The sequence below is a fragment of the Phalacrocorax aristotelis genome, chromosome 8 (assembly GCF_949628215.1).
Source record: "Phalacrocorax aristotelis chromosome 8, bGulAri2.1, whole genome shotgun sequence".
NCBI classification, from domain to species: Eukaryota; Metazoa; Chordata; class Aves; order Suliformes; family Phalacrocoracidae; genus Phalacrocorax; species Phalacrocorax aristotelis.
The window spans coordinates 23070714-23094418 of record NC_134283.1 but is presented as its reverse complement, the minus strand read 5'-3'; the positions used below and the strand labels follow the sequence as shown (position 1 = coordinate 23094418).

General features: G+C 59.8%; 1 protein-coding gene across 3 annotated transcripts in view; it reads left to right on the top strand.

Annotated features, from left to right (window-relative positions):
- Window positions 1-20196, top strand: part of RIPOR1 (RHO family interacting cell polarization regulator 1) — a 32802-nt gene extending 12606 nt beyond the window's left edge. For 2 of the 3 annotated variants that reach the window (XM_075101870.1, XM_075101868.1), the window contains exons 2-22: window positions 7310-7436; window positions 9652-9801; window positions 10121-10199; window positions 10519-10542; window positions 11065-11118; window positions 11228-11380; window positions 11467-11530; window positions 11610-11653; window positions 11850-11975; window positions 12193-12341; window positions 12522-12651; window positions 14017-14829; window positions 15423-15562; window positions 15940-16111; window positions 16270-16405; window positions 16575-16736; window positions 16886-17044; window positions 17414-17610; window positions 17720-17803; window positions 18114-18204; window positions 19251-20196. In XM_075101870.1, the coding sequence (XP_074957971.1) occupies window positions 7336-7436; window positions 9652-9801; window positions 10121-10199; window positions 10519-10542; window positions 11065-11118; window positions 11228-11380; window positions 11467-11530; window positions 11610-11653; window positions 11850-11975; window positions 12193-12341; window positions 12522-12651; window positions 14017-14829; window positions 15423-15562; window positions 15940-16111; window positions 16270-16405; window positions 16575-16736; window positions 16886-17044; window positions 17414-17610; window positions 17720-17803; window positions 18114-18204; window positions 19251-19348 (3126 nt within the window). In that variant the 5' untranslated portion in view covers window positions 7310-7335 and the 3' untranslated portion in view covers window positions 19349-20196. Of the gene's footprint in view, window positions 1-1662; window positions 1809-7309; window positions 7437-9651; window positions 9802-10120; window positions 10200-10518; window positions 10543-11064; window positions 11119-11227; window positions 11381-11466; window positions 11531-11609; window positions 11654-11849; window positions 11976-12192; window positions 12342-12521; window positions 12652-14016; window positions 14830-15422; window positions 15563-15939; window positions 16112-16269; window positions 16406-16574; window positions 16737-16885; window positions 17045-17413; window positions 17611-17719; window positions 17804-18113; window positions 18205-19250 lie in introns of those variants that run through there. The other variant, XM_075101869.1, reaches the window with a different exon arrangement.
- The last annotated feature ends 3509 nt before the right edge of the window (window positions 20197-23705 follow it).

The window sequence follows — 23705 nt, the reverse complement described above, 5'->3', positions numbered from 1 at the left end:
CATCCCAATAGGGCTGGTGCCAGGCACCCACCCAGGCACCCACCTGAGCACCCAGCCGGGCACCCACGTGAGCACCAGGACAAGAGGGTGTCCTGGGATGCAGTGCTCTTTGGTGACACTGCTGCAAGCCCCAGCTCTGCAAGCCTGGCCGTGGCTGTCTCCGGAGCCACGTGCATGGGTGCTCATGGCAGGGAAGCCATGCCATCCTACAGGGGAACCCCAGATGCCTCTCCTCCTGTGTGGTGTGCTGGCCCCGTCCTGCACAGGGACCAGCTCTGGGCTGGGGAAGCAGCCCCACAGCTGGCTCACCCTCTAGGGAGGGGGTTAACTGTGTCCGGGGGCACCCCCCCCAAGACTCTGGCGCTGATGCTTTTCCTCCTGAACCTGGCCTGACCTCACTCTAAAAGCAGCAGCAAACAGGAAGGGAGCCTAGGAGGGAGGCGTCTCTTCCTGTGCTGGTGACGTGGTGACGGCAGGCAGCCAGTCCCAGCCTGGATGGGGCTAGCTGCTCCAGCCTCCTCCATTGGAGCTGGAGGGGGGACCAGGCCTCAGTTCCCCAGGACCAGGACCTGTACAAGGACCTACAGTGCTGGGGGTGGGGGTGATGCCTGTGCCACAGAGTCCCCTGGTTGTTTAGGGCACCCCCGTGCCCTAAAGAGGGAGTTGTGGGGCCGGGAGGTCCTGTCGGCTGCTGGGGTTGGCATGGAGGGCAGGTGGGTCTGTCTTGCTGCCCTGTGGCAGCTGGACCCCCTTGGTTTCCATGTGGGAACAGCACCCAGCATCTTTGGAGAGCCCTGCAAGGAAGCCCTGGCTGAAGCCAGCTCCTCTGAGCCTTTGGAGACCCAGAATACACAACCTGGGGGCATCTGAGCAAGGAAACCTTTTTCCCAGTGGCTGCTGGGTGTTGCAGGGTGCCCATGGACATACCACAGGGATGCATGCTGTGGGAAGCCAACAACAAAGCCACAGCAGTTTTATATATATATCTAAAAGCAATGTAGAAGGGAGCAGCAGGGCTGTCAGGACTGCTCCCCACAGTGGCATTAGTGTCGGCTGCCTGCTCTGCCCACAGCTTTGTGTCTCCTTACAGTGGAGCCAGGAGGGATGGGAGTGAGGAGCTGTGCCTGCAGCATCCCCCCCATCCCGGAGCAGGGACTGACAGCAGCTCAGGGCCAGCGGTGCATCTGACAGGGTGATGTTTGCTCCCTGGCTCGTGGCCTGCCCTGGGTGCCGGACAGAAGGGTGTCTCCAAGGGGAGCAGTCCCATGGGGGGCTGGCTGGCACAAGGCCAGCATGGCATGTGTTGCTGGTGGGGGACGCTTGTGGTGCCCGGTGCAGGCTGCAGCCCTGTTCTTCCCCCTGCTTTAAAACAACCTGGAATGGGGCTGGGGGGGGCAGTTTGCACTGCGATGATCTGCAGTGTGGTCCCCTCCCCTGTACCCGTGCCTCAGTTTCCCCAGGGGAGTAGTGGGGAGGGAAGGATGGGGATCGAGCCGTGCTGTGCTCCTGGAGCTGCTGGTGCTGGTGGGGCCCCTTCCTTCCAAGGGGGACAGGGATCCTCCCGTCTTCCATCCTGCTGTCCTTAGCCCTTGAGTCACGCTTGGGGCTGCGGTGCTGGGCAGTGATGTCAGCCCTCGGGCAGGGGAAGCGTGGGAGGAGACTGCTGCCTGGGGGGAGCCCTCCCAGCCCCGGCCCCCACACACGGGCAGTCAGACAGACGGCATGAGAGAACAACAGCCGCCCGGGACGCTGATCCCAGCCCGAGGGGGACACACTGCTGCAGCCTGCCATGAACGGCAAACTGAAAGGTACCAAGCGCTGGCAGCCCTGGGCCCCACCAGCAAACACCATTAATTTGGGGACCCCCAGCTGCTTGAGGCTCCTGGGGTGATGTGGCCAGGCTCATGGGGGGCTTTTCTGTGCAAGTGGCTTCCCTGAGAGGAGAGCTGTCCCTGCCAGGGGAGCCAGGGATGGGTACCCGCCACCTGCAAGGGACACGGTTGTCAATGTGGCGTGCAGCGACGGGGTGTCGGGATGGGGTGTCCGCGGCAGAATAGGACCTGCAGGGTGTCTGGCCTTGCTGTTGCCCATGCTGAGACCCGGGCTTGGCATCTCAAGGCAGGAAAGGGGCCACAGCTGCCCACCGGTCCCAGGTGATACGCCCCTGGAGCCATGGCAGCATGGCTTTCCTCAGCAAATCGATCTTCTCCCCCTTGTGCCCCACCACATCTTGTCTGTGGCTGTGCTAATGAGGACAAACAGAGCCCAGCTCCACGTTGAGCACCATGGCACCATGGCCTCATGGGACCTGGGCAGAACAGGGGGTCCTGGGGCTGCTCTCCTGCACAGGGACCATGTTGCCCATGCAGGATTTTGGGGGAAGCTACTGGTACCCAACAAAACATCCTGGAAATGAGCAGGTGGGGGTGAAGGTGGCATGTGGGATCTTCACAAGGTTATGGCAACCCCAGCAGGATCATGCCAGAGCCTGGTCTTCTGGTCAGCGCCTCTGAGAGGGATCACAGCCCACTCAGGAGCAGGATCTGATGCCCCTGGCCAGGCTGCAGTCCATCTAGCAGGGCATGGAGGTGATCCCCTGGGCTGCCAAAGCCATGGGGATCCTGGCTGGGTGCTCAGCCTGTGCTTTTGGTGGTGCGACCCACTTCACTGGGGCTATGGTGGTCCTGGGCTCATTCTCAGGAGCCCTAGGTTGGGCTTGAGCTCAGACAGGCACTGGGGAACCCCCCAGCCCCAGCAGTAGCCACCTCCCTGGGTCCCAATTTGGGGCATGCACCCCCCTCTGGCTGCGAACTGGAAACGCATGGGATGGGTGGTGGGGTGGGAGGCTGTGAGACCCCCTTGGGGAGCAGGCCATGAGTGTCTGCCTGTGCCGTGCCCTGCCCTTCCTCAGGGATACTCTGCAGGGTAAATAAGCACTTCCTCCAATTCTTCCCATTCGCAGCTCCTTCCCTTTCCTGCTGCCCTCCCACTCAGCCCAAGGGGCCAGCTGGCCTCCTGCAGCCGTGAGGGCGGATACTGCCACCGTGCCCCCACTGCCACAGGGCCGAGAGCACCCAGCCCCAACCAGCCCCCTGCTCACAGCACCTAGACCACCATCCCCTGCTGCAGCAGGGGCTGCAACCTTATGGCCGGGAGATTCTCTCCCAGGTGAGTCATGGGGAGCTGCGATGCTGTTCCCTGACTCATCTGACTCCCCAGTACCCCTCCTCGCCTAGTGTGGGTGGCACATGGAGGGGATCCTGCTTGCCCGGAGGAGAGGCAGAGTGTGGAGGTCAGGGAAGAGGTGGCTCCCAGGCTCCCTGTGACCAAGGCAGCATGGCGTCAGTCACCGGATGCTCCTGTCCTCTGTGCTGGGGCAGTGGGAGGGAAGAGCTGCTCCAGCCCACGCCGGAGCCGGCCAAGGGCTGCCTGGGGGTGGGGGGGGACAGCGGGCCGGGGTACATGCCTGGGTTAAGGCAGCAGGGATGCAGCTGTGCAAACAAGGGTGCAGCGGCTGGGCTGGAGGGAGCTGTGCCAACCGGCTGAGTTCACAGGCTCCTGAGGTTGTTCCTGCTGCGCACCCAAGGTTCACACAAGGGTGTCAGGGTGGGGGTGGTGTGCCACTGGTGTGGCCTGGCAGGACCCACCGCTTGCCACAGACACCGCAGGCAGGGTGGACTGGCCTGTGGCCACCATGCCATGCCCTTGTTGGGGGACACTGGTACGCTGCTGTGCCCAGGGAGGTGGCTGCAGTGCCATCAGCATGGGGACCACAGCCTAGCCCTGCCAGCCCCTCCTGGAGAAGCCCCTTGGGTGGCTCTGGGTGCTGCTCCCAGGGTCAGGGTTGCTGGAGGGTGCTGGGTCGGCCACCCTGGGCATTGCTGGCCTCCAGTAAGTGACATTACAGCAAATAGTGGTCAGAGCACTCCTAGCTCCCAGGACTGTGGGGCTGGGGATTCGGGGGGGAGCCAGTTTGGGGCGTCTGTGATGGGGCAGTGTTGATAAACCCGCCAGAGCGACCTGAGGCTGGTGTCTGAGTGTCGGAAACAGAAACCAGCTGGGACCAACCCAGCCGGTCGGACTGCCCCCTCCACCACTCAGACCAGCATTCTTGGGATCCCAATCATCTTCAGAGCACCAGCACCTTCAGAGCACCGGGTGTTGGGAGAGGCACGGAGGAGCTGGTGGCCAGGCTGGAGGGCCCTGGGGTGGGCTCCAGCACCCTCCCGCTGCACTGCCAGACCAGCTGCTCACACCTGGCTGCTCTGTCCTCTCAGCCACTGCCTGCAGGCAGCACTGGCTGGGGACAGACAGACAGACAAACTCCCAGGATTGTGTTTCCTACACCAGGAGAGCGCAGGCGGTCCGGCACAGGCACGGCAAGGTGAAAAGTTTGGTCGGGAGGTGGCTTTGTAGCACCGAAGCCCTAATTAAGGGGGGGGGGGCTGGCAAAGACTGGACCTTTGGGGCAGGACCTCTGTGGCTCCTTCTCAGGAGAGGGAGGGATGTGCTTGGGGCTCAGCGCGTGGCAGGGACATGAGGGTGCCGGTGCTCTGCCTGGTGCTGGCCTCCCAGTAAGCCTGGTGTGGGGCTCACTGCCCTGGGCAAGATGTGGCAGCTGGCTGCCCCTTCCAAGTGTGATCTGGGCTCTGCTCCCTGCTGGAGCTGGCGGTGCTGCTGCGGTACCAGGTACCTCTTATCTCGGTAATGTCAGGAATGCACCACGCTGGGGTTTTTCCCTCCACCCTGAGTCAAGCGTGCCAGGAGCAGAGACCCTGTACCCTGCCTGCCCTGCCTTGTGCAGGCAGCACTGCCCTCTGGCACTCGGCTTGCTGCCTGCGTGTGCCAGGCTCAAGCATCTTTGGGGCTCCTGAGGGATCACTCCTGCAGAACTGGAGCATGGTCTCCTCCTCCTTGAAGCGGGTTTGGGGTTCTGGCACAGGAACTAGGCTGCAGGGTGCCAGGCCTGGGGATGCAGGCTGCCATGGTGGACAGGCTGGCCCTGGTAGGACCTGGCAGTGCCCGGGGCGAGGTGCTGGGCTGGCTGACAGCAAGTGCTGGGGCTGCACCATCCTTTGCTTCTAACTCAGGTCTGCACCCATCCTGCCAGTGATCTGGCCTTGCGGCATGGTGCATCACAGGGGGTGTTTTGGGAAAAGCTGGGTCCCTGGGCTGGAGTGCAGGGTCCTATCAGCAGCCACCACTCTTGGCAGTGTTCCCTGTGCCGGTGAAGGAGCCTCAGATGCCTGGGAGCTTGACCCAGCAGTGCAGGTGGCTGCTGGAGCCTCTGAGATGCCTGGGCAAGTGGCTGGGGATTGCTCAGTCTCTCCTGGGGAGTTGTGCTGGGGCACTGCTTCCCCACGGCACCCCCACCATCCTTCCTCCCCTGCAACACCCCAGCATTCTTCTTCCCCTGGGACACCCCCAGCATCTTTCTGCCCCTGGGACACCCTCAACATCCTTCTCCCCTGTGATGCCCTTCCCAGTGTGGCTTCTGCCTCAGCGACTCTGCTTAGAGCCCTGCCATGCCCCCAGACGGCAGCGTGGGGTAGAGAAGGGTGGGCTGGTAGGGCTGTGCTCACCCTGTAGGAGCTGTGACCTGCCTCATGCATGGAGAGCCCCATCGTAGGGGTGGTCCCACTTTCCCTATAGATGAGCTGCTGGAACGCCCAGCTGGGGCAGAAAGCACCAGTGCCATGGGCCTTCCTCGCTCAGTGGGGAGCAGATTAAAGAGCCCAGGCCCTGCATGTCAGCCAGACTGCCAGGGATTATAGCTCCTCCTAATGAGCTTAATTGGGACAGCGTTGTCCTGGAAACTGAAGGGGCTAGCAACGATAATGGTGAGGTGGTGGGACCCATAGAACAGCTCTGTGGTCCTGGGCTGGGACCTGAGTGCCAAGGGGGATCCGGGTGGACCTGCTGCATCCCAGCTCCACTGGGACAGAGGTTATCAGCAGTGGCTGCCTTTGACTCCAAATGGCCCCAGCTCATCCCAGGCGCTGCAAATGCCTGGCCCCAGCCTGGTGTGCAGGGAGGTGATGGCATGGCTGCAGCACAGTGGGAAAGGCACCTTAAGTAAGCACCTTAAGGTGTAGGGAGGTGGCTCTGGCCTCATCTGCCAGTTGGGGGAACTGTGCATCCCTATGGCCCTGCCTGGCCTTCCCTGGCAGGGTATGCGACTGGTGGGAACTGTGTGGGCTCACCACTGGCAGCTCCTGGCTCCCCAGTCTGCAGCTCAGCTCTGGGAGCTGGCGGGGACAGATGGACCGAGCTGGCATCAGCAGTGCCTGGGATGAAGTGTGGCATCCAGCAGCCTTTGCCCTGCTTCTGCGGCTCCCCTGTGGTCTGGGGTCCTCCATGTGCCCAGCTGGCACTGCTGGGGGTGGCAGGGGCAGGAGGACCCCCAGCCTCCCCTGCTCTTGCCTTGTGCTTTGGGCTGCCTTTGCCAAGCCCTGGCCAGGGCTTCAGCAATGCTCCCTGTGACATGGAGTGACAGCTGAGTCTGGGACCCAAGGCTCAGAAATCTGTTCCATCCTAGCTGGCATCAACTGCACCAGCCACTGTGGGGACAGGCAGCAGTTTTGGAGCTCCTGGCACCACCTCTGGCACTGCCAGGAGCAGAGGGCAGGGCTGCGGCAGCTGTGGGGCTGGACACATGCTACCTACATGGACTTACCAGTGTCCAGCAGGGAATGACTTGGCCTTTCCTTCCCCGACAGAAATCTCCTGGCAAAGGCAGGGACTTTCCAAAGTGCTTTGTTGCCTTTGGGTTTCCCTCCTGGTTGCTGGAGTGAGCGGAAGTGAGCATGGAAACAGCAAAGGGCTGGGCGGCCGAGTCTGGCCCCACACCCTTCCTGCCTCTGCAGCAGGGTGGCACAAGTGACAGCGGGACATGGGACAAGTGGGGTTCAGGAGGAGGCAGCAAGGCTGGAGCACAGCAGAGAGTTTGCCATGGTCATGTCTGGGAAAGGCCACGGTGGGCATTGGGCATCAGCTCCATCCTGTGGCTTCCGTGGGGTGAAGCTGGGACACATCTGTCCACCTGTCCCTGCTGAGTGCTCATGGTGTCCAGAGCCCTTCTTCTTCCAAGGCAGAGCACCAGCACCATTGCTGGGGGCAGCATGGGACCTGAATCCCCGGTGCCACCAGGAGTGTCCCTGGGCTGAGAGGGAGGGAAAGCTCCCAGCCCGTGTGTACTTTAGCCTCCCTGGTCTGTGGATGCTGTTCCCATCCTGGTCTCCATGGCAGCCCTGCCTGCCTGTGTTTCTCCACCCTGTTTCTGGTGACCCTGCTGTCTCATGCCCCCCAGGGAGGCCCTCCAGGTCACACTCAACGATGTCACTGTCTGTGCGCCCACAACGCCGAGTCCTCGTCACCAAGATCAATAGGAGCCAGTCCTTTGCTGGAGTCAACTCAACGGCTGACCGGCCCTTCAGGTAGGAGATGGGTGCTTTTGCTGCCTGTGATGGGGGACGGGGATGGTGATGGGGACAGTCCTGGTTATGGTGGTGGGACCTGCTGTGCATCCTGAGGCATCTCCTGCAGGGACCTTTGTGGTACCCAGGGGATGTTGCACAGGGGGCTGCAGGGAGCATCAAGGCCAGATGGGAGACAGAGCCCATCACCCCAACCTTCCACTGTGCCATGTCCCAGGCTGGGTGAGGACCCTGCAGCCTGGTGGCTGCTGCCACCAGAGCATGGAGGGGTCAGGTGGAGCTCACACTTGTTCTTCAGCCAGCGCTTAAGAGCTTCCCTTATGTGGGAATGTGAGAATGATGACCATCTCATCATGTTTAATGGGTATGGTGAAGGAGCTGGGATGGCTTTGAAGCATTGTGTCTCGACAGCCTTGACATCCTGCGGCAGCCAGTTTTGGGGTTTGAGTGCTGGTGTGAATCAGGGTTTCCTTCCAGGTCACTTCAAACCTGTTGCTGAAAGGTTTTATTGGCTGCTCATCAGCTGTGTTGCAAGGAGCAGCCGTTCCCTACTCATCCTCTCTGGCCCCTAGGCACTGCTCATCCCTGCCACCCTCCTCTGCACCATCCTTAGCTCCTGGCTACCCTCTCGCAGGTGGTTCTCAGGCCATGGGCATGCCATGGGTTTGGGCTGCAGGACTAGAGCATTTTAATGCTCTTTATCTCTTTTCCTAGTACCTAGCCAGGCTCCTTTTACCAGTGCACCCACTGGTGCCAGGGGAGAGACATCTGTCCCCACTGGGGAAAGCAGTGCCAAGCTGCCTTGCCAGGCTATGGGCACCTTCACTGGGTAGGCACAAGCGCAGGTAGAGCCTCCCCATGCCTGGGAGCAGACCTTCAGCCCTGCTCGGCTCTTGTCCAGCCCCTGGGCCAAATTACACTTTCCAGGCCACCAGCACGTCACTGGATCTGGGGGTGCCAGAGGGGGCAGGGAAGAGGGAGGACTTTTGGATGTCCGCAGCCAAGTGGCTGGTGGGGAGATGCTTGTGGGAGATGGCTTCAGGAGCCCTGGAGGACAGGAATGAGGAGGGATGGTAAAAATCAAGTGCTTACCCGTTCCTCTGGCTTGGGAGGAGGCCAGGACATTAATTTCTCCCCACCAGTGATTCAGGGAAGTCTTTTGGCCACTGCTGCAAAGAGCAGCACAGGATGGGAAGTCCAGCCCAGGACTGGGAACCAAGGAGCCCAGAGTATCTTCTGGGCACTGGTGGCATGACAATGTGTTGGAAGGAGGAAGGGAAGAGCCAGTCTGAGTGGGGCGTTGCTCACTGGGCTGGGGAGCGACTCCGTTGCACAAGGCAGGAAGGGTGGTGTTGGGTCCTGGGCACTGGCTTGGCATCCTTTCGGGTCAGCCAAGGGAGGTCCCCAAGGTGGTGGTGGGGGGGCAGGTGGAGGCAACAGGCAGATGGCAGCTCCATACAGTGGGTTTGGTGACATCTGGAGAGGCATGGCATCAGTGAGGATGTCCTTGCCCCATGTCGCTGCACTGTGTGATGGGGTGACAGACCTGCTTGTCCCTAGGGTGCTCCCATGCTGCCACCTGCCTTGATCCCTGCCTGTCCCTGGGAGCACATGGTAGTAGGGCAGAAAGCCAGTGGTGGTATGTGTCACCCTGCCACAGCGCTCATACCACAGGGAGCATCTCCGTGCCCCTGGCAACCTGGGTGCTGGTGATGGAGCAGAGTGTGGCCCCTTTGGAGGGTGGCCAGGGCTGGAGATGTGCCCACAGGCACTCCAGGAGCACAGCTTGGCTCTGGCTGGAGCCAGCCCCTTTTGCCTTTGCTCCCTCCAACCAGTGCCTGGGACCCCTACACCTCTGCAGAGGCTACCCCATCGCTGCTGGGACAGGGTTCATTCCCTGCTCTCTACCACCAGCTTTATGGGTTTCTCCTTCCCATGGTTTTGGGGAAGCCAAATGCAGTAGGGGGGGCTGCAGGCATGTGGTGCAGGCAGCACTGCCCAGCCTCACAGCCCCATCTCACCCGGCCCCACTGGCTGGTTAGACTGGCTGTTGGGGAGCCCTGGGAGAGGCAGGCAGGTCTGGGTGGACGAGGCCTCCATCCTGGAGCTCCTTCTTGTCTTGAGACAGGGTGCCTGGCAGGCTGGATCACCCAGGCTGACCCCGGTGCTCTGTGCTGACCCCTGCTGCCCCGAGTTTGCCTGCCTCTCTCCCCAGGAACCTCTCGCCCTTCACCCCCACCGTCTCCCGCAAGACTGGCTCCAGGGTCAGTAGGATGTTCTCAATGTCCCACAAATCCCCACCACCCAAGGTGCCTCAGCCCAACCGCCTGGACGAGGTGTACGAAGCTCTCAAGAAAGGCCTGACGTAAGTGCTGGGGCTGCCCGTGGCCAGGTGATTGGAGGCAGGGAGCCCCTGAGGGGCATGGGGACAGCTTGCCATGGGTTGGGGTTGGCAGCTATCTGTTCTCACCAGGCAGGGACATGCCAAGTCTCCTAGGCACAGTGTCTGGGGGTCCTGCATCCCACCACATCCCATGTAGAGGCACAAGTGGGCTCCCTCACCTGGGTGCTGGAGCAGGGAGTGGGGATGCGGGGCCAGATGTGCTGGGTTGGTGTGGTCTGTGGGTGGCAGGAACCCTGGACACAGCATCCCAGCGTGACCCCCATGGTGTGGTTGCTCCCAGAGCCTATCTGGAGGTGCACCAGCTGGAACTGGAGAAGCTCAGCACCCAGATCCGCGAGTCCAAGAGGAATTCACGTCTGGTGAGTGTTGTTTGGGAAGAGCCTTATGGGAAGTGGTGATTTGGGCACGCGGCTGGGGTTGTGGGCACAGCTGGGGCAGCTCATGGTCCATCTGTGTCCCAGGTCAGAGCTTGCTTCTATGGGGACATTGGTGGCTACCCCAGGCTCTGGTGTTAGGCTGCACAGGGCTCCTGTCCTACTGTCATGCACTCTCCAGCCCTGGCTGGGTGCTGCATGTCCCCGCCAAAGTGCTATGGGTGGTGGGTGCAATGTGCTGGGTCTTCTTGGGTAGGCAGAGCTGGCTTTGTGCTGCATCTTATCTCTCTCCTCTCTCCTCCAGGGCTTTCTCTACGATCTGGATAAGGTAAGCGGGATCAGTACCCTGTCCCCCTTGTCTCCCCCTTTCTAGTGCCTGGGGTGTGCTACTGCCAGCCCCTCTCTGCTTGCACTGCCCTGCTGCCTGCCCCCTGTCTCTTGCATGGCAGAGTCCCTGCAGAGTGGGATCAGGGCTCTGCGGGCAGGGTGGGTCTGGGCAGGGGATGAAGCAGAGACAGGCAGGGGCTTGTAACCCACTTCTTGCTAACAAAAGCTGCTGTTGGTGATTGCTGAGCCTGAATTAGCCCTGAGGCTGGGAGAAGAGCACCATGGAGCCTGGTTTGTCTCCTGGGGGAACCCTCTGGAGCAGGGGAGGATGGAGGATGCTGCAGCATGTGGGTGCAAGCGCAGCCTCTGCTCCGCTCGCTGCCACCCTGCACCTCCCAGGCAGGCCTGGTGACCAGGACCCGTCCTAGATGCAGCATGAGCATGCAGCAGGGCACATCCTGACCTGCAGCTCCTCTGTGGAGGGGTTGGGCTGCTGCTTATGCCATCTCCTCTGCTTTTCCAGCAAGTGAAGTCAATTGAGCGCTTCCTGCGTCGCCTGGAGTTTCATGCTAGTAAGGTGAGAGCTCGGGACCTCGGGGGTCACCTGGGGCAACCTCAGTGCAGTGCTGGGATGGCTGTGCTATCCCCCACCCTGCCCTCACTGCAGCTTGGGCCTGTCCCTGCAGATAGATGAGCTCTATGAGGCTTATTGCATCCAGCGGCGGCTCCGTGATGGAGCCCACAACATGGTCAAGGCTTATAGCACGGGTTCACCAGGCAGCCGGGAAGCACGTGAGAGCCTGGCCGAGGCCAGCAAGGGCTACAAGGAGTACACAGAGGTGAGGCAACTGGCTGGGGTGGGCTGGCAGGGTGCTGGGTCCCATGGGTGGCTGCTGATGGGTGCTGTCTGTCCGTCTGTTCCCAGAACATGTGTCTGTTGGAGAATGAGCTGGAGAGCCAGCTGGGCGAATTCCACATCCGGATGAAAGGTAACGGCATCCTGCTCCATTCCTGGCCTCCTGCCTGCCTGCCTGCTGCCTACTGACGCCCCTCTGCCTTCTCTTGCAGGACTGGCAGGCTTTGCCCGGCTCTGTGCTGGTGACCAGTATGAGGTTGGTGGGACCATGTGGGTTGGGATCTGTTCTTCTCCTGCCCTGTGGTCCTTGGGGTGCCTGAGGGGCATAGGTGGCATGGAGGGCATGTTGCAGGGCAGCAGGTGGCGTGGGTCCCTGGACATGCCTGAGGATGCATGGGGACCACCCACCACCCCAGCGCTGTATCTACCCCACACCGTCTCTGCATCTCCAGATCTTCATGAAGTATGGACGGCAGCGGTGGAAGCTGCGGGGACGCATCGAGGTGAACAGCAAGCAGGTGTGGGACAGCGAGGAAATGGTTTTCCTGCCCCTTGTCACCGAGTTCCTCTCCATCAAGGTACAGTGCATAAGGGAGCAGGGACCGTGTGGTCCAGCTACCACCCTGCATCCTGGCAGGGCTTCCCTCATGGACCTCACCTAAATCTCACCCTCCCTGGGATGGGAGGAGGCCATCTGGTGGTGGTGGCGTCTTGGCACACAGCATGGATGCAAACAGCATGGATAAGATGAAGGCCATGGCTTCATCTCATCCTCTCTTCCCTCTCCTTCTCCAGGTGACGGAGCTAAAGAGCCTGGCCAACCATGTTGTGGTGGGCAATGTGTCCTGTGAGACCAAGGACCTCTTTGCGGCTCTGCCCCAGGTAGTGGCTGTGGATATCAATGACTTGGGCACCCTCAAACTCAGCCTGGAGGTGACCTGGAAGTAAGTATCTCAGCATTGTTGGTAGCACGTGGCAGCATCTCTCCCATCCCAAAACTGGGCTGCAATTATGGAAAACCAGAGCTGGACTGGATGGGGTCCTGGTATCCTGCTTGCTGCAGAGTAGGGTCGGCACCCCTCCAAGCTAGCGCAAACCCCTCACCTCCCTGCTTTCCTCCCCAGTCCCTTCGACAAGGACGATCAACCCTCAGCAGCCAGCACTGTCAACAAGGCCTCCACAGTGAACAAGAGGTTCTCCACCTACAACCAGAGCCCACCTGACACGCCGTCCCTGCGGGAACAGGCTTTCTATGTAAGTGTGGCGCTGGGCAGGGCTGCTCAGGAGGGGTGGCCCGTGGAGGGGTCCGCGCAGGGTTGTGCCCAGGCTACATCCAAGAGGGTGGCATGGCTCAGGCATTGGGGTGGGCAGCTCCTCTCCAGCCATCCAGCCACAGCTCCCCAGTACCGGCACCTGCTCCTCCCACGCTCACAGCTCCTCTTCTCTCTGCCCAAGAGCCCGGGGCGGGCGGCTGACAAGCATGGTTGGTCCTTGCTGGACATCTTTCGGGAGACACTCTTCAAGAAGCTGTCTCAGAGCTGCTCCTGCGGCGATGTCTCCTCGGCCGAGCTTGGGAGATGGCCGCAGCCGGGCCGTGTAAGTGTGAGGACTGGAGCTGGCCAGTACCTTAGCCCAGTGGTGTGGCCATCCCTCAGTAGCTGTAGCCGCTCCTTGTCTCCTACTCACTGGAGCTGGCCAGTACCTTAGCCCAGTGGTGTGGCCATCCCGCAGTAGCTGTAGCTGCTCCTTGTCTCCTACTCACTGGAGCTGGCCAGTACCTTAGCCCAGTGGTGTGGCCATCCTGCAGTAGCTGTAGCCGCTCCTTGTCTCCTACTCACTAGCCCTCGCTGATGCCCGGAGGCCTTATCCTGCCAGGCCATGGTCTGGCTGGTCCTGGGGAGACAGTCCCCAAGCTGGGGCAGCCTGGGCTCTACGGGCTGTCCCTACGCCTCTGTCCACACGCCCTCATGTGAGAGCCGGGCACTAGTGAGTAGGGAGCTTGTCCGTGTCCTTACACTGGTGGTGCTGGAGTGCTGTGCTGTGGCATTGGCGTGGCGCTGGTGTGGTGCTGGCATGACAGTGCTGGCGTGACAGTGCTGGCATGGCACTGGCATGAGGCTGTCATTGCGCTGGTGTGACGCTAACTTGGTGTTGGTGTGACACTGTTTCAGTGATGGTGAACCACTGGCATGACATTGGCGTGATGGCTGGTGCTGCCTGCCATGAGCTGGTGCTGGAGCTGTTGCCATTCTTGCAGCCATGGTGGGTGGTGTCCTCTGCTCCATGTGTTGCACCCAGTCATGGCCAAGCTGGAGCTGTCCACTATGCTGGGGAGCTGCTGGCACCCTGGGGCTCGGGCACGCATGGCTGGGCCTGGGGAGCCAGACTTCCCCCTGGCATGGTGTGGGGTGCCAGCCTCGAAGAGGCAGTCATGGTCTGCTGGGTCCTCGCTGCCCACCCTACTGTGCTGGCAGAACCAGGGCAGCATGGCAGCCTGCGCCAGGGGTTGCAGCATCCTCAGCTGTATCAGCCAGATCCTGCCCCCAGTTGATGAAAGGCAGCCAGAAGAGCAAGTTTAGCAGGAGAGTCTCATCTGACACCATTTTCCCTCCTCCTCAGAACATGCTGCGACGCCAGGAGGAACTGGAGAATGGCACAGCCTGGTCCATCTCCTCCGAGTCCTCGGACGACTCCTCCAGCCCCCAGCTGTCCGGCAGTGCCCGCCATGCCACACACAAGCCCATCGTGCAGCCCGAGGTGCAGGCCTCTGCCCCTGCCATCGAGATCTCCTTCTCCCAGCAGCCGGAGGAGGCTGAGGCCAGGCCCGGGGCCAGTAGCATCGTCGTGCCCCACACCGGGAGCCAGCCAGAGGATCCAGGCAGCCAAAAGAAGGAGGCAGTGGCCAACGGGCATGTGCCCTACTCCCGGACTCTGAGCCATATCAGTGAGGCCAGCGTGGATGCCACGATGGAGGCCAAGGCTGCAGAGAGCCCCTGGGAGCCTGCGCCCAGCCCAGAGGACATAGGGATGTGCGAGCAGGATGCAGACACCCTCCCCAGCACCTCGGTGGTAGCCACCATGGCAGGGCAGGACAGGAGCACCGAGGCCAAGCCCCGCGCCACCGTAGCATGGGCTGCCACCTGCGAGTTGCAGGTTGACAGGGCCAAGCTGGTGCAGAGCCAGGCACCGGCACAGGGTGGCTGTGGCACTGGCATCCCCACAGTGCTGGCACAAGCCTCTATGGAGGAGAGGCCTGTCCTGGCCCCGCCACTGCCTACCAGTGTCCCTGAGGTGCCACGGGGGAAGGTGGTGGATTCAGGTCTGGAGGAGGCCATCAGCCTCTTGGGCTCATCCCTGGATGACTATCGGGGGCAGTTCCCAGAGCTGCAGCCCCTTGAACGGGAGCTCAAGCACCTGGAGGAGATGCTGCTGGTGAGTGGCTCCCAGCAGTGCCTGGGAGTGAGGGGGACAGGGTCATCCCTACAGCAGTGCCCAGGGATGATGAGGATAGGGCTGTCCCAGCTGGTAGTGCCTGGAGACAATGGGGACAGGGTCATCCCTGATGGCAGTGCCTGGGGACAATGGGGATGGGGCCATCCCTTGTGGCAGTGCCTGGGGACAATGGGGATGGGGCCATCCCTTGTGGCAGTGCCTGGGGACAATGGGGACAGGGTCATCCCTTGTGGCAGTGCCTGGGGACAATGGGGATGGGGCCATCCCTTGTGGCAGTGCCTGGGGACAATGGGGACAGGGTCATCCCTGATGGCAGTGCCTGGGGACGATGGGGGTGGGGCTATCCCTTGTGGCAGTGCCCAGGGACAATGGCAATGGGGTCATCCCTGATGGTGGTGCCCGGGAATGAGGGTGGCAGTGCCCAGGGACAAAGGGAATGGGCCATCCCTGATGGCAGTGCCTGGGGACAGTGGGGATGGGGCCATCCCTGATGGCAATGCCCAGGGATGCAGGTGGCAGGGCTGTCTTGGCTGGCGAGCCAGGATCCAACCCCGCTGTGCCTTCCTCCACAGCACAAGCAGGGCATCTTCCTCAGCCGGGCCTCCAGCATCAGCCTGACAGTGGAGCATGCGCTGGAGAGCTTCAGCTTCCTCAACACCTCTGACATGGAGGACTCGGAGGGCTCTGAGGAGGAGCCTTTCCAAGATGAGAGGTGCACAGCAGGGCTCATGGGATGGGGTGTGGGGCAGGACGTGGCCCTGGGGCAGTTGGGATGAGGGGTGCCCAGCTCTGTCAGGGTGCCCAAGCACACTTAGACCAACCCATCACAGCTCAGGGTAGGTCCAGGTCAATAAGCAGCAGGATCTGGCCCTTCTGGTGGCAGAATGCTACCCCACATCTCTCCATAGGGCTGGGCTGGGAGGCAGTCCCTGTGCCCTGTGTTCCTGAGATCTGCTCCTTCACCGAGCCCTGACACCATGATACTGTAGGTCCTACAGAAACTGTCCAGTGTTGCTGCTATGGGTGGGGAAGGGTCGGATCCAGGTTTCCTGTGCTGACCCCCAGTCTTGGTCTCTCCCTGGCTTGCAGGAGGGCTGGCAGACCCCGGCACAGCAGGGCCCCAAGCACTGGCGAGACAGGGGCAGATGACACTGGCATGTGCAGCAGCTCCGAGGCCAGCACTGACCCCATGAGCACCGGCAACGAGTTCCTGGATAAGGCCCTGGTGCTTCACCTCAACAACTGTAACCGCTTGCTGCTGGTGAGGACAGGGGCCTGGGCATGGTGGCAGATGTCCTGGGGAGGGAAGCCCTGGAGTGGGCTGTGGGTCCCCTCTCGAGGGGTGTGGAGCAGCATGGAGGCTGTGGTGTGGGTGGTGAGCTCTGTCCCTGAGGTCCTCGGTTTGGCCATGCCTTGCAGAAGCTGGGCACCTTCGGTCCCCTGCGGTGCCAGGAGATGTATGCTCTGGACAGGCTGCTGCGGGAGGCGCAGGTGCTGGAGATTGTGTGCCAGCTAACAGAGGAGCGAGGGGGAGCCACCACCTCTGCTGCTGAAGGTAAAGACATGTGGCGAAGGGGACCATCCATGCTGCTCCGGGGGCTATGTGGGGACCTGGTCTCCTGTCATGGGCATGCTGGGCAGCAAGAGGCTGTGCCAGCCAGAGGGCCGGAGTCACCTGCCCACTGCTGCGGCCTGGGGAGGCTTGACAGCACTTGTCTCCACAGTGGTGCAGTTCTCGACACGGAAGGAGGGCGTGCTGCCCCTTTGGGACCGCTGTGTGGAGGTGCCCAACATCTATACCTGCCCCGTGGAGCGGTTCCTGCAGGTGCTCAGTGCCCAGTACACAGCAACCATCAGTGAGCAACACCCTGGCCTGGCTGATGCTGGTGAGCAGGCACCCAGGGGTGTTCAGGGGGAGTTGCCAGCCCCACTCGGTGACCATGAGTGGGGGCCTGTGGAGGCCTATGTGTGCCAGGAGCCCCACACTGGGGTGGCCACAAATGCTATACTCTCTGACCCTGGTCCTTTCCTGCAGTCTGTGTGAAACTGGTGGAGGATGTGCTGAATAGGCGTCTGCCCCGGCGGCCTGGCAGCACCCAGGGCGAGCAGGTCACCATCTTCCAGTACTGGAGCCACTTTGAGTCGCTCGGTGCCCTGGTGCTCGACACCTACATGATGGAGCTGGCAGAGGAAGGTGGGTGTGCTCCCTAGACCCTGGCATGGGATGCCAGAGCATGACCATAGGGGATCACCCTGCAGCACCACTATGACTGCCCTGGGGCATCATCCAGAGGCTCAGTCATCCTTGGGGTGGGCAAATAGGTCTGACATGGTGCACAGTCCACTCCCACGCTGCCTTCCTGAGCATCCTGGGTACTTGCTTTGGTTGCTGGCATCTTGGTTTGGGTGCCCCAGCAGCTACATGTGTTGGCACCCGGCATGGGACCACCTCTGCGCAGTGCAGGTGCAGGGTACCTAGGGATGGGTTCCCTATGATGGCAGGGGCGTGCGGGCACTGCCACTGGGCTCCCTGTGCCTTGGCTTAGCTGGTGGTTGCCCACAGCACTGCTGGCACAGAACCTCAACTCAGACGACCAGGATGTGGTGCTGCGTGCCCTGAAACGCATGCCTGAGGGCCGCCTGAAGAAGGAGGGACTGAAGGCACTGAGCCTCCTCCTCGTGGAGGGCAACAGCAAGGTGGTGAGCGCCGTGTCCGCCCAGCTCCGCAGCCTGGCAGAAAACCCTCGCTTCCACCAACGGGTATGTGCCAGGCAAGCCAGGGATGAGGTGGGCTGGTGCCACAGCCCCCAGGGTGCTGCCTCCCAGCTCTGCCACAGGCAGTGGCACTGAGCCCCCCAATCTCCCCCAGGCCCTCGTGTGCTACCTGGAGCAGCTGGAGGATGAGGAGGTGCAGACGCGCGTGGCAGGGTGTGCAGCGCTGGGCTGCCTGAAGGTGAGAGGGACACGGGGAGGAGGCAGCAGAGCTGCATCTTCCGGAGGAAGAAGAATCGCATATGGCCAGCAAGTCCGGACACACCTGCACATCCTCCTGCTCCCGGGAGAGAGGAGCTGGGGGTGCCCCAAATGTGCTGGAGAAGCAGGCAGGGGCAGGGCAGGAAGGGAAATGGGGAGGGAAGGGACAGGACAAGGGACTTTCCTGCGCCATGGAGCTGCAGCATGCTGTGCTGTCTTCCCCCCCTGCAGGCTGTGTCCCTGCTGCCAGCCCTGCAAGCCACGCTCAGCCCTTTGTCCTTTTCCCTCAGGCCAAGGAGAGCATTGAACAGCTGGTTTACCTGTGCCAAACCGACAAGGAGCCTGTGCGGGAGGCAGCCAAGCAGAGCCTGATGCTGTGTGGTGAGTGTCCCGCTGCTCCTCTTTGCTCCCTCCCCACCCATGGCATCCCGAGTGACATCTCCTGGTGCCAGCAGTGCCTGCAGGAAATGGGGGTCCCAGGCTGGTCTCTGCCTACTCCATGCACTCTGGCTCATCATGCCCCAACCTCTGCCAGACAAGAGCTAGCTGGCAGCAGGCAGCGAGGGTCAGGCATCCTGTGGCCACAGAGCACTAAGCCTGGTTGTTATTTATTATTTGCTAGATGGCACTGAGAGAACCATCTGAGTGGGTTTCTAGGCTTCCAGATCGTAGCAGCTGCTGCACAGGTTGGGACACGTGAGCCATCCTTGTCCCCCCATTCCTGCTCCTGCTGCTTTGCTCACGAATGTCTCCGTCTTAGAGCCTGTCAGCCACATCACGTTTTGGAGTCTGTGTGTCTTGGTTGTTCATAGAGCCCATCCCCATGTCACCCTGGCACATGTAGATGCCTTGTGTCCCATGTCCCAGCAGATTATCCATGTCACCATCTCTTGCTGGGGATGGCCATCGTGGGCAGATTTGTGTGTGTGTGCGCTAGGCAAAGATCTCGAAGCCAGCTTGTGCCATGGAAGCGTGCATTCCTGTGTGTGCCCAGGGGTCCTGGGGAAGCCCTTGGGATCCCAGTGCATGCAGATGTGCACACCTGTTTGAGATGCTGGAGCTGGCACAGCCCCAAGCCCTGGCCCTTTGCCCCAAGTTGGGCTCTCCATATGCCAGTGCTCCTGCAGCCCAATCGTGGGTGATCCTGCCCCGCGTGGGCATGGGTACGGCAGGCAGCTGAAGAACAGGATTTGCAACATCTGAATCAGGAGCTCTGGGGGGCGGTTTGAGCCAGATCCTGGCAGGGACCTGCCCAAGGGTGTGCTAAGGAGGAGGAGAGAGGTGCCCACTCTGTACCTGTAGAATGCTGGCTCAGCTCTGCCAGGCATTAGCCACGTTTCCCCAGAAAGGCCAGGGAAGGTGGCTGGGGATGGGCAGGAGACAGAACTTCTGTCGTTCGGTTCACTGACTGTGAGGTGTACTTGCAGGGGAAGATGGCAAATCAGCTCACCGGCGGCTGGAGGAGACCCTGGACAGCCTCCCGAGGATCTTTGCACCAGCCAGCATGGCCAGTACAGCTTTCTGAGACACCACGCAAACCCACCTGCCATCCCTTGAGGGCAAAGGCACTGCTGGGTCGCCCAGGCTTGCACGGACTGGGGCCGGTTGCGACCTGGCAGCTCCCGCTCTTGGCAGCACACCGCAGTATTACCCCCGCCGGCAGCTCGCCGTGGCCGCACACTGCCTTATGGAGCACCACTTCCCCTGCCTGCGGCCACTGGCCCCATGGGGTGCCACATACGTACCCCTGTAGGGCAGGGGAGGCTCACTGCACATCCCACCGTCTGATTGCTATTTAAAATACATGGGGAGCCCACCCTTCCTGCCCGCCTGTTGGCTACAGCTGCTGGGACTGGAGTGGCAGGGAGATATTCCAGCTTTCTCTGCCTCCTCTTGCCTTCCTCTTGCTCGAGGGCATGTGCCCTGTCCGGGAAGGACCTGCACTTTGGAAACTACACCGTTCCTTCCCAGGAGTTGCCTGGGCCCTGGGGACTGCTGCCCTTTGCCACCTGGAATCCCCGGGACTTAAATAAAATTAAATATGAGATATTAATATATTCTGCTGGCGTTTCTTCTTTCCAGCTCCATGTGCTCCTGTCCCTCCCCAGCCATGGCTGTAGGGAGCGTAGTGAGATGTGGCCCCAGCTCAGAGCCTTTCCTGGTCTGTTGGGAAGTGCCGTGGAGGCAGGGGCAGGAGAAGCGACAGAGGGACGGACAGACGGATGGACAGAAGCTGCCACCTTTTTTTTGTTTGTTTTATACAAAAGCAAAAAATTCTTTTCTATAATGTCTCTATAAATCTATATATAATGTAATTACAGAGAATGACTAATTTTGATTTTAAACCGGAAATAAAACCAAACCTTTAATGAGTGCCGGCATTGCTGTGCGGGTATTCCTTTGGCCCCGCTGCAGGGGCAGGGGAAATTGGGGCTCAGCGTAGCAGGTTGGAGGATGGCGAGGGGAGTCTCACAGGGCATAAATGTGGTTTCTGGCATCACCTGGGTGCAGCCCTCAGCCACCAGCAATCTCCAGCCTAAGCCAGTGGGGCTGCTGGGTGCCTTTCATGGCCACGTGTGCAGGGGAGCGGCACCCATCACCTAGCCCAGGGCACAGAAGTCTTGGCCCTCCTGGTTCAGCACAACTGGGGCAGAGAGGATTGCCCTGGCCATGTGTGGCACTGCCGCGTTTCACAGCATGCCTCATTGTCCTGCCTTCCAGCGATGCTGTTGCTGCAGGGACTGAAATGCCGTTTCCAACATTGTCTTTACAAATGTGTGGAGGAATGGTTCTGGACTGAGGAATAAAGCTGGGCTCAGCTGGGTGTCTCTCAGGTGCTTGGAAAGCTTGAGGATCAACACTGCGCCCATGGTGGCCTTGGTTTCACCAGGGCAGGTCTGTACTTTTCAGCAGCAGAAGGAGTTTTCACCTTCCCTGAGCTTTCCAAGAGTTGCTGAAATGTTGTCAGACTTCAGCTGCTGGGCACGGGAAGCATCACCCAAGGTGTCATGAGGTGGCCACATTGAGTTTACACGACAAGGGTGCCCAGCCCTGGTTTCTACTGTCTTCTGTACCCGTGGTGGGAACACACCATGGCACCCAACCCCAAGCAGGGGTCCAGAGAGTTGGGGATGGAGCTTGCCCAGCTGAACTGGTTTTTTGAACCCATCTCCATGGAGGTTTGGCACCTCTTGGTGCGGATCTCGTCACTGAGCCATGACAGATCAGACTCAGAGAATAGCTGAGGTGGGAAGGGACCTTTAGAAGTGCTCATCCATTCCCCACTGCTCAAAGCAGGGGCAGCTAGAGCTCAGGACCACATCTGGCTGGGTTTTGAATAACTCCAAGGATGGAGATGCCAGAGCCTCTCTGGCCAACCTGTGCCTCACAGAAAAAGCTTTTCCAAAGTTTAACTTGAATGCCTGTACTTCAGTTTCAGTTTGGCGCTTGGTCTTTTACTGGGCACCACTGAGGAGCATCTGCCTCTGTCTTCTTTACCTCCCACCAGCTATTAATAGATACGGATAAGAATCCCCCCAGCCTTCATTCTTCCAAGCTAAACAGTCCCAGCTCTCTCAGCTATTCCTTATACAACAGCTGCTCCAATCCCTTATTCATCTTTGTGGCCATTATGGTCCTGGGAAGGAAGTAGGTTAAAGCAGCAAAGACAGAGAGCCCCATGGCACCGACCCATGGTACTGCCAGCCACCCATGCCAGAGCAGGCTGTGATTGCATTGACACTGCCAGTGCTGGTGGAGCTGGGGATTTATGGCCCCAGGCCAAGCAGGGTCCGTCCATCAGCACTTCCTGTGGTTTCCAAGCAAATCCCAGCAGGTTACAGCCTCCACATCCTTTTTCCTTAGTGGAGGAGAGCTTTTTGGGCCACTTCAGGTAGAATGCCACACATTGCCAGATACGCAGGGCATGGCCAGCATGCAGGTCCATGCTCACACTGCATAGTACATCACAGTGCATGGGGTCTCCCCATTTGCATAACCGCCTTCATGTAACCACTTTTGGATGCAGTTTTATCTGCAGATGGGATTGTGGGAAGGGGGCAACGAGGGCACACTTCGCTGCATCACTGCTAGCTTAGCCTTCTTCCACCTGCCTTGGTGGCTGGACAGGGCCCAGGAGGGAAGCAGTGTTTCTCCCAAAGCACTGCATCACACTATCAGCCGCAGGCAGCAGGAGACGTGGGATGTGGGTCGCAGCTGGCACATATGTCTGTGGACAAGAGCACCCAAAAGGTGGAAAGCAGCCCAGCCATCTTATACATTTGGTTGGTTTCTTTTCACCCCTGAAAAAATACTGGAAATAAAAACCTGTACTCCAGTGGCCAGAGCCATGAATTCAATTCACTCACCTACGCGGGTGTCTTCCTTGCCCTGTCAAAACCTGGCCCCATCCCTGCAGCACAATACCAGCTTCCAAGATAAGCTACACCTTGGCTATAGAGAGATCAGAGCAGGAAAGCAGCCTTCTGTCAGAGCAGGCAGGGAGCTGCAGGTCAGGGCAAAGTGACTCTGCTCCTAGAACCGCAAGGAATAATCTCATTATGTATGTGGCTTTAAGAACATCTGGGGGAAAAAACCTAATCAGATTCATTTAGGAATCTATTGCCCAGCACCTTGCTCTGAATGGGTCTATGCCAGCATCGCCAAAGACCTCTGCCCATGGACACTGCCAGGCCACCTGGAATTGCAGGATTGCCATTTTAACTGGAATAAACTTCAGAAAAAAAGTCTTGGTTTTTGGATATCACTCACTTAAAACCATCACTGCAGTTTGCATCCTGCTTGGGATTTTTCATTTGAGGGCCAGGGAGGAGTAGGATGACCATCATAAGAGCCAGCTGTTTGAAAGGAGGCAGGGGACTCAATTTTCCCTCCAGGACTTAACGTCTCCCCCAGCCCTGTGCAGGAACCACACCGCTTCATGGAGTGAGCTCCCTGGGAGCCACTCTCACAGCACACGGGGACAGACACAGCATCACAAGAGCATGTTTTGCGGCAGCGTGTTTGCTATTTCAAAGAAGCCAGTGTGCCAGCATCACGTTTGTCAGCCAAATGTGTGTCAGCACTTAGAACATCGCCCTCTCGTATGGACATGCTTGTGCTCAGCAGCACTGACGACTGTTGCAGCTACTTGCTTTTCTTGTAGGAGCTGCAGCCTGTGGGAGGGTGTCTGTGTCATGGTTACATTACCCATGTGCTCCGGCATTGGAAAAACGTTCCTTTTCCCTATTTACTGCTGTCTTCCTTTTAATTAAAGGGGTGCATCTGAATTCTGGAGCACTTTGTGGTATCAGATTTTTACCTGCTGGTCTCAGGGTAGTGACCGAAGAGCCCCTGCAGATCATCAGCACAAAAGAACTGATCATCCACTGTACCCTCCCCTTGGATGGCATCAGAGCTGGTGCAGCTGCCCAGGTCGTGACACCGAAAGCACCCACCAGCCACAATGACCCCCAGCAGACACTGCCACTTTGGAGTGCCAAAAGCTCCCATCAGCCCTTGTGTAAGAAATTACTTAAATCTCGATGCCAGGTCATTTTTAGGGCATCGTAGTTTGGGAATCTCCAGTTCCAGCAGCCTCAACTTTGGACCTCTCACCTTATCCCAGGCTTGTATGAAATCATGTTTCTAAGGCATTCACTACAGCTCTTAGAAATTATTCGAACAGCTAAGTAGTCTGTGTTGAAGCACAGCAAAACAACAATCTCCTCATCATTGCTGATGTGTACCTCACAGGGCTGTCAGGCACATACGTATGGGCTTGTTGTCCAAGGGCCACTCCTAGGGCAACAGCTGGGACCTTATTTCATACAGACACCAAAGCATGCTCCAGGCAGTCTCCAAAACTTAATTTAAAGCCGTCT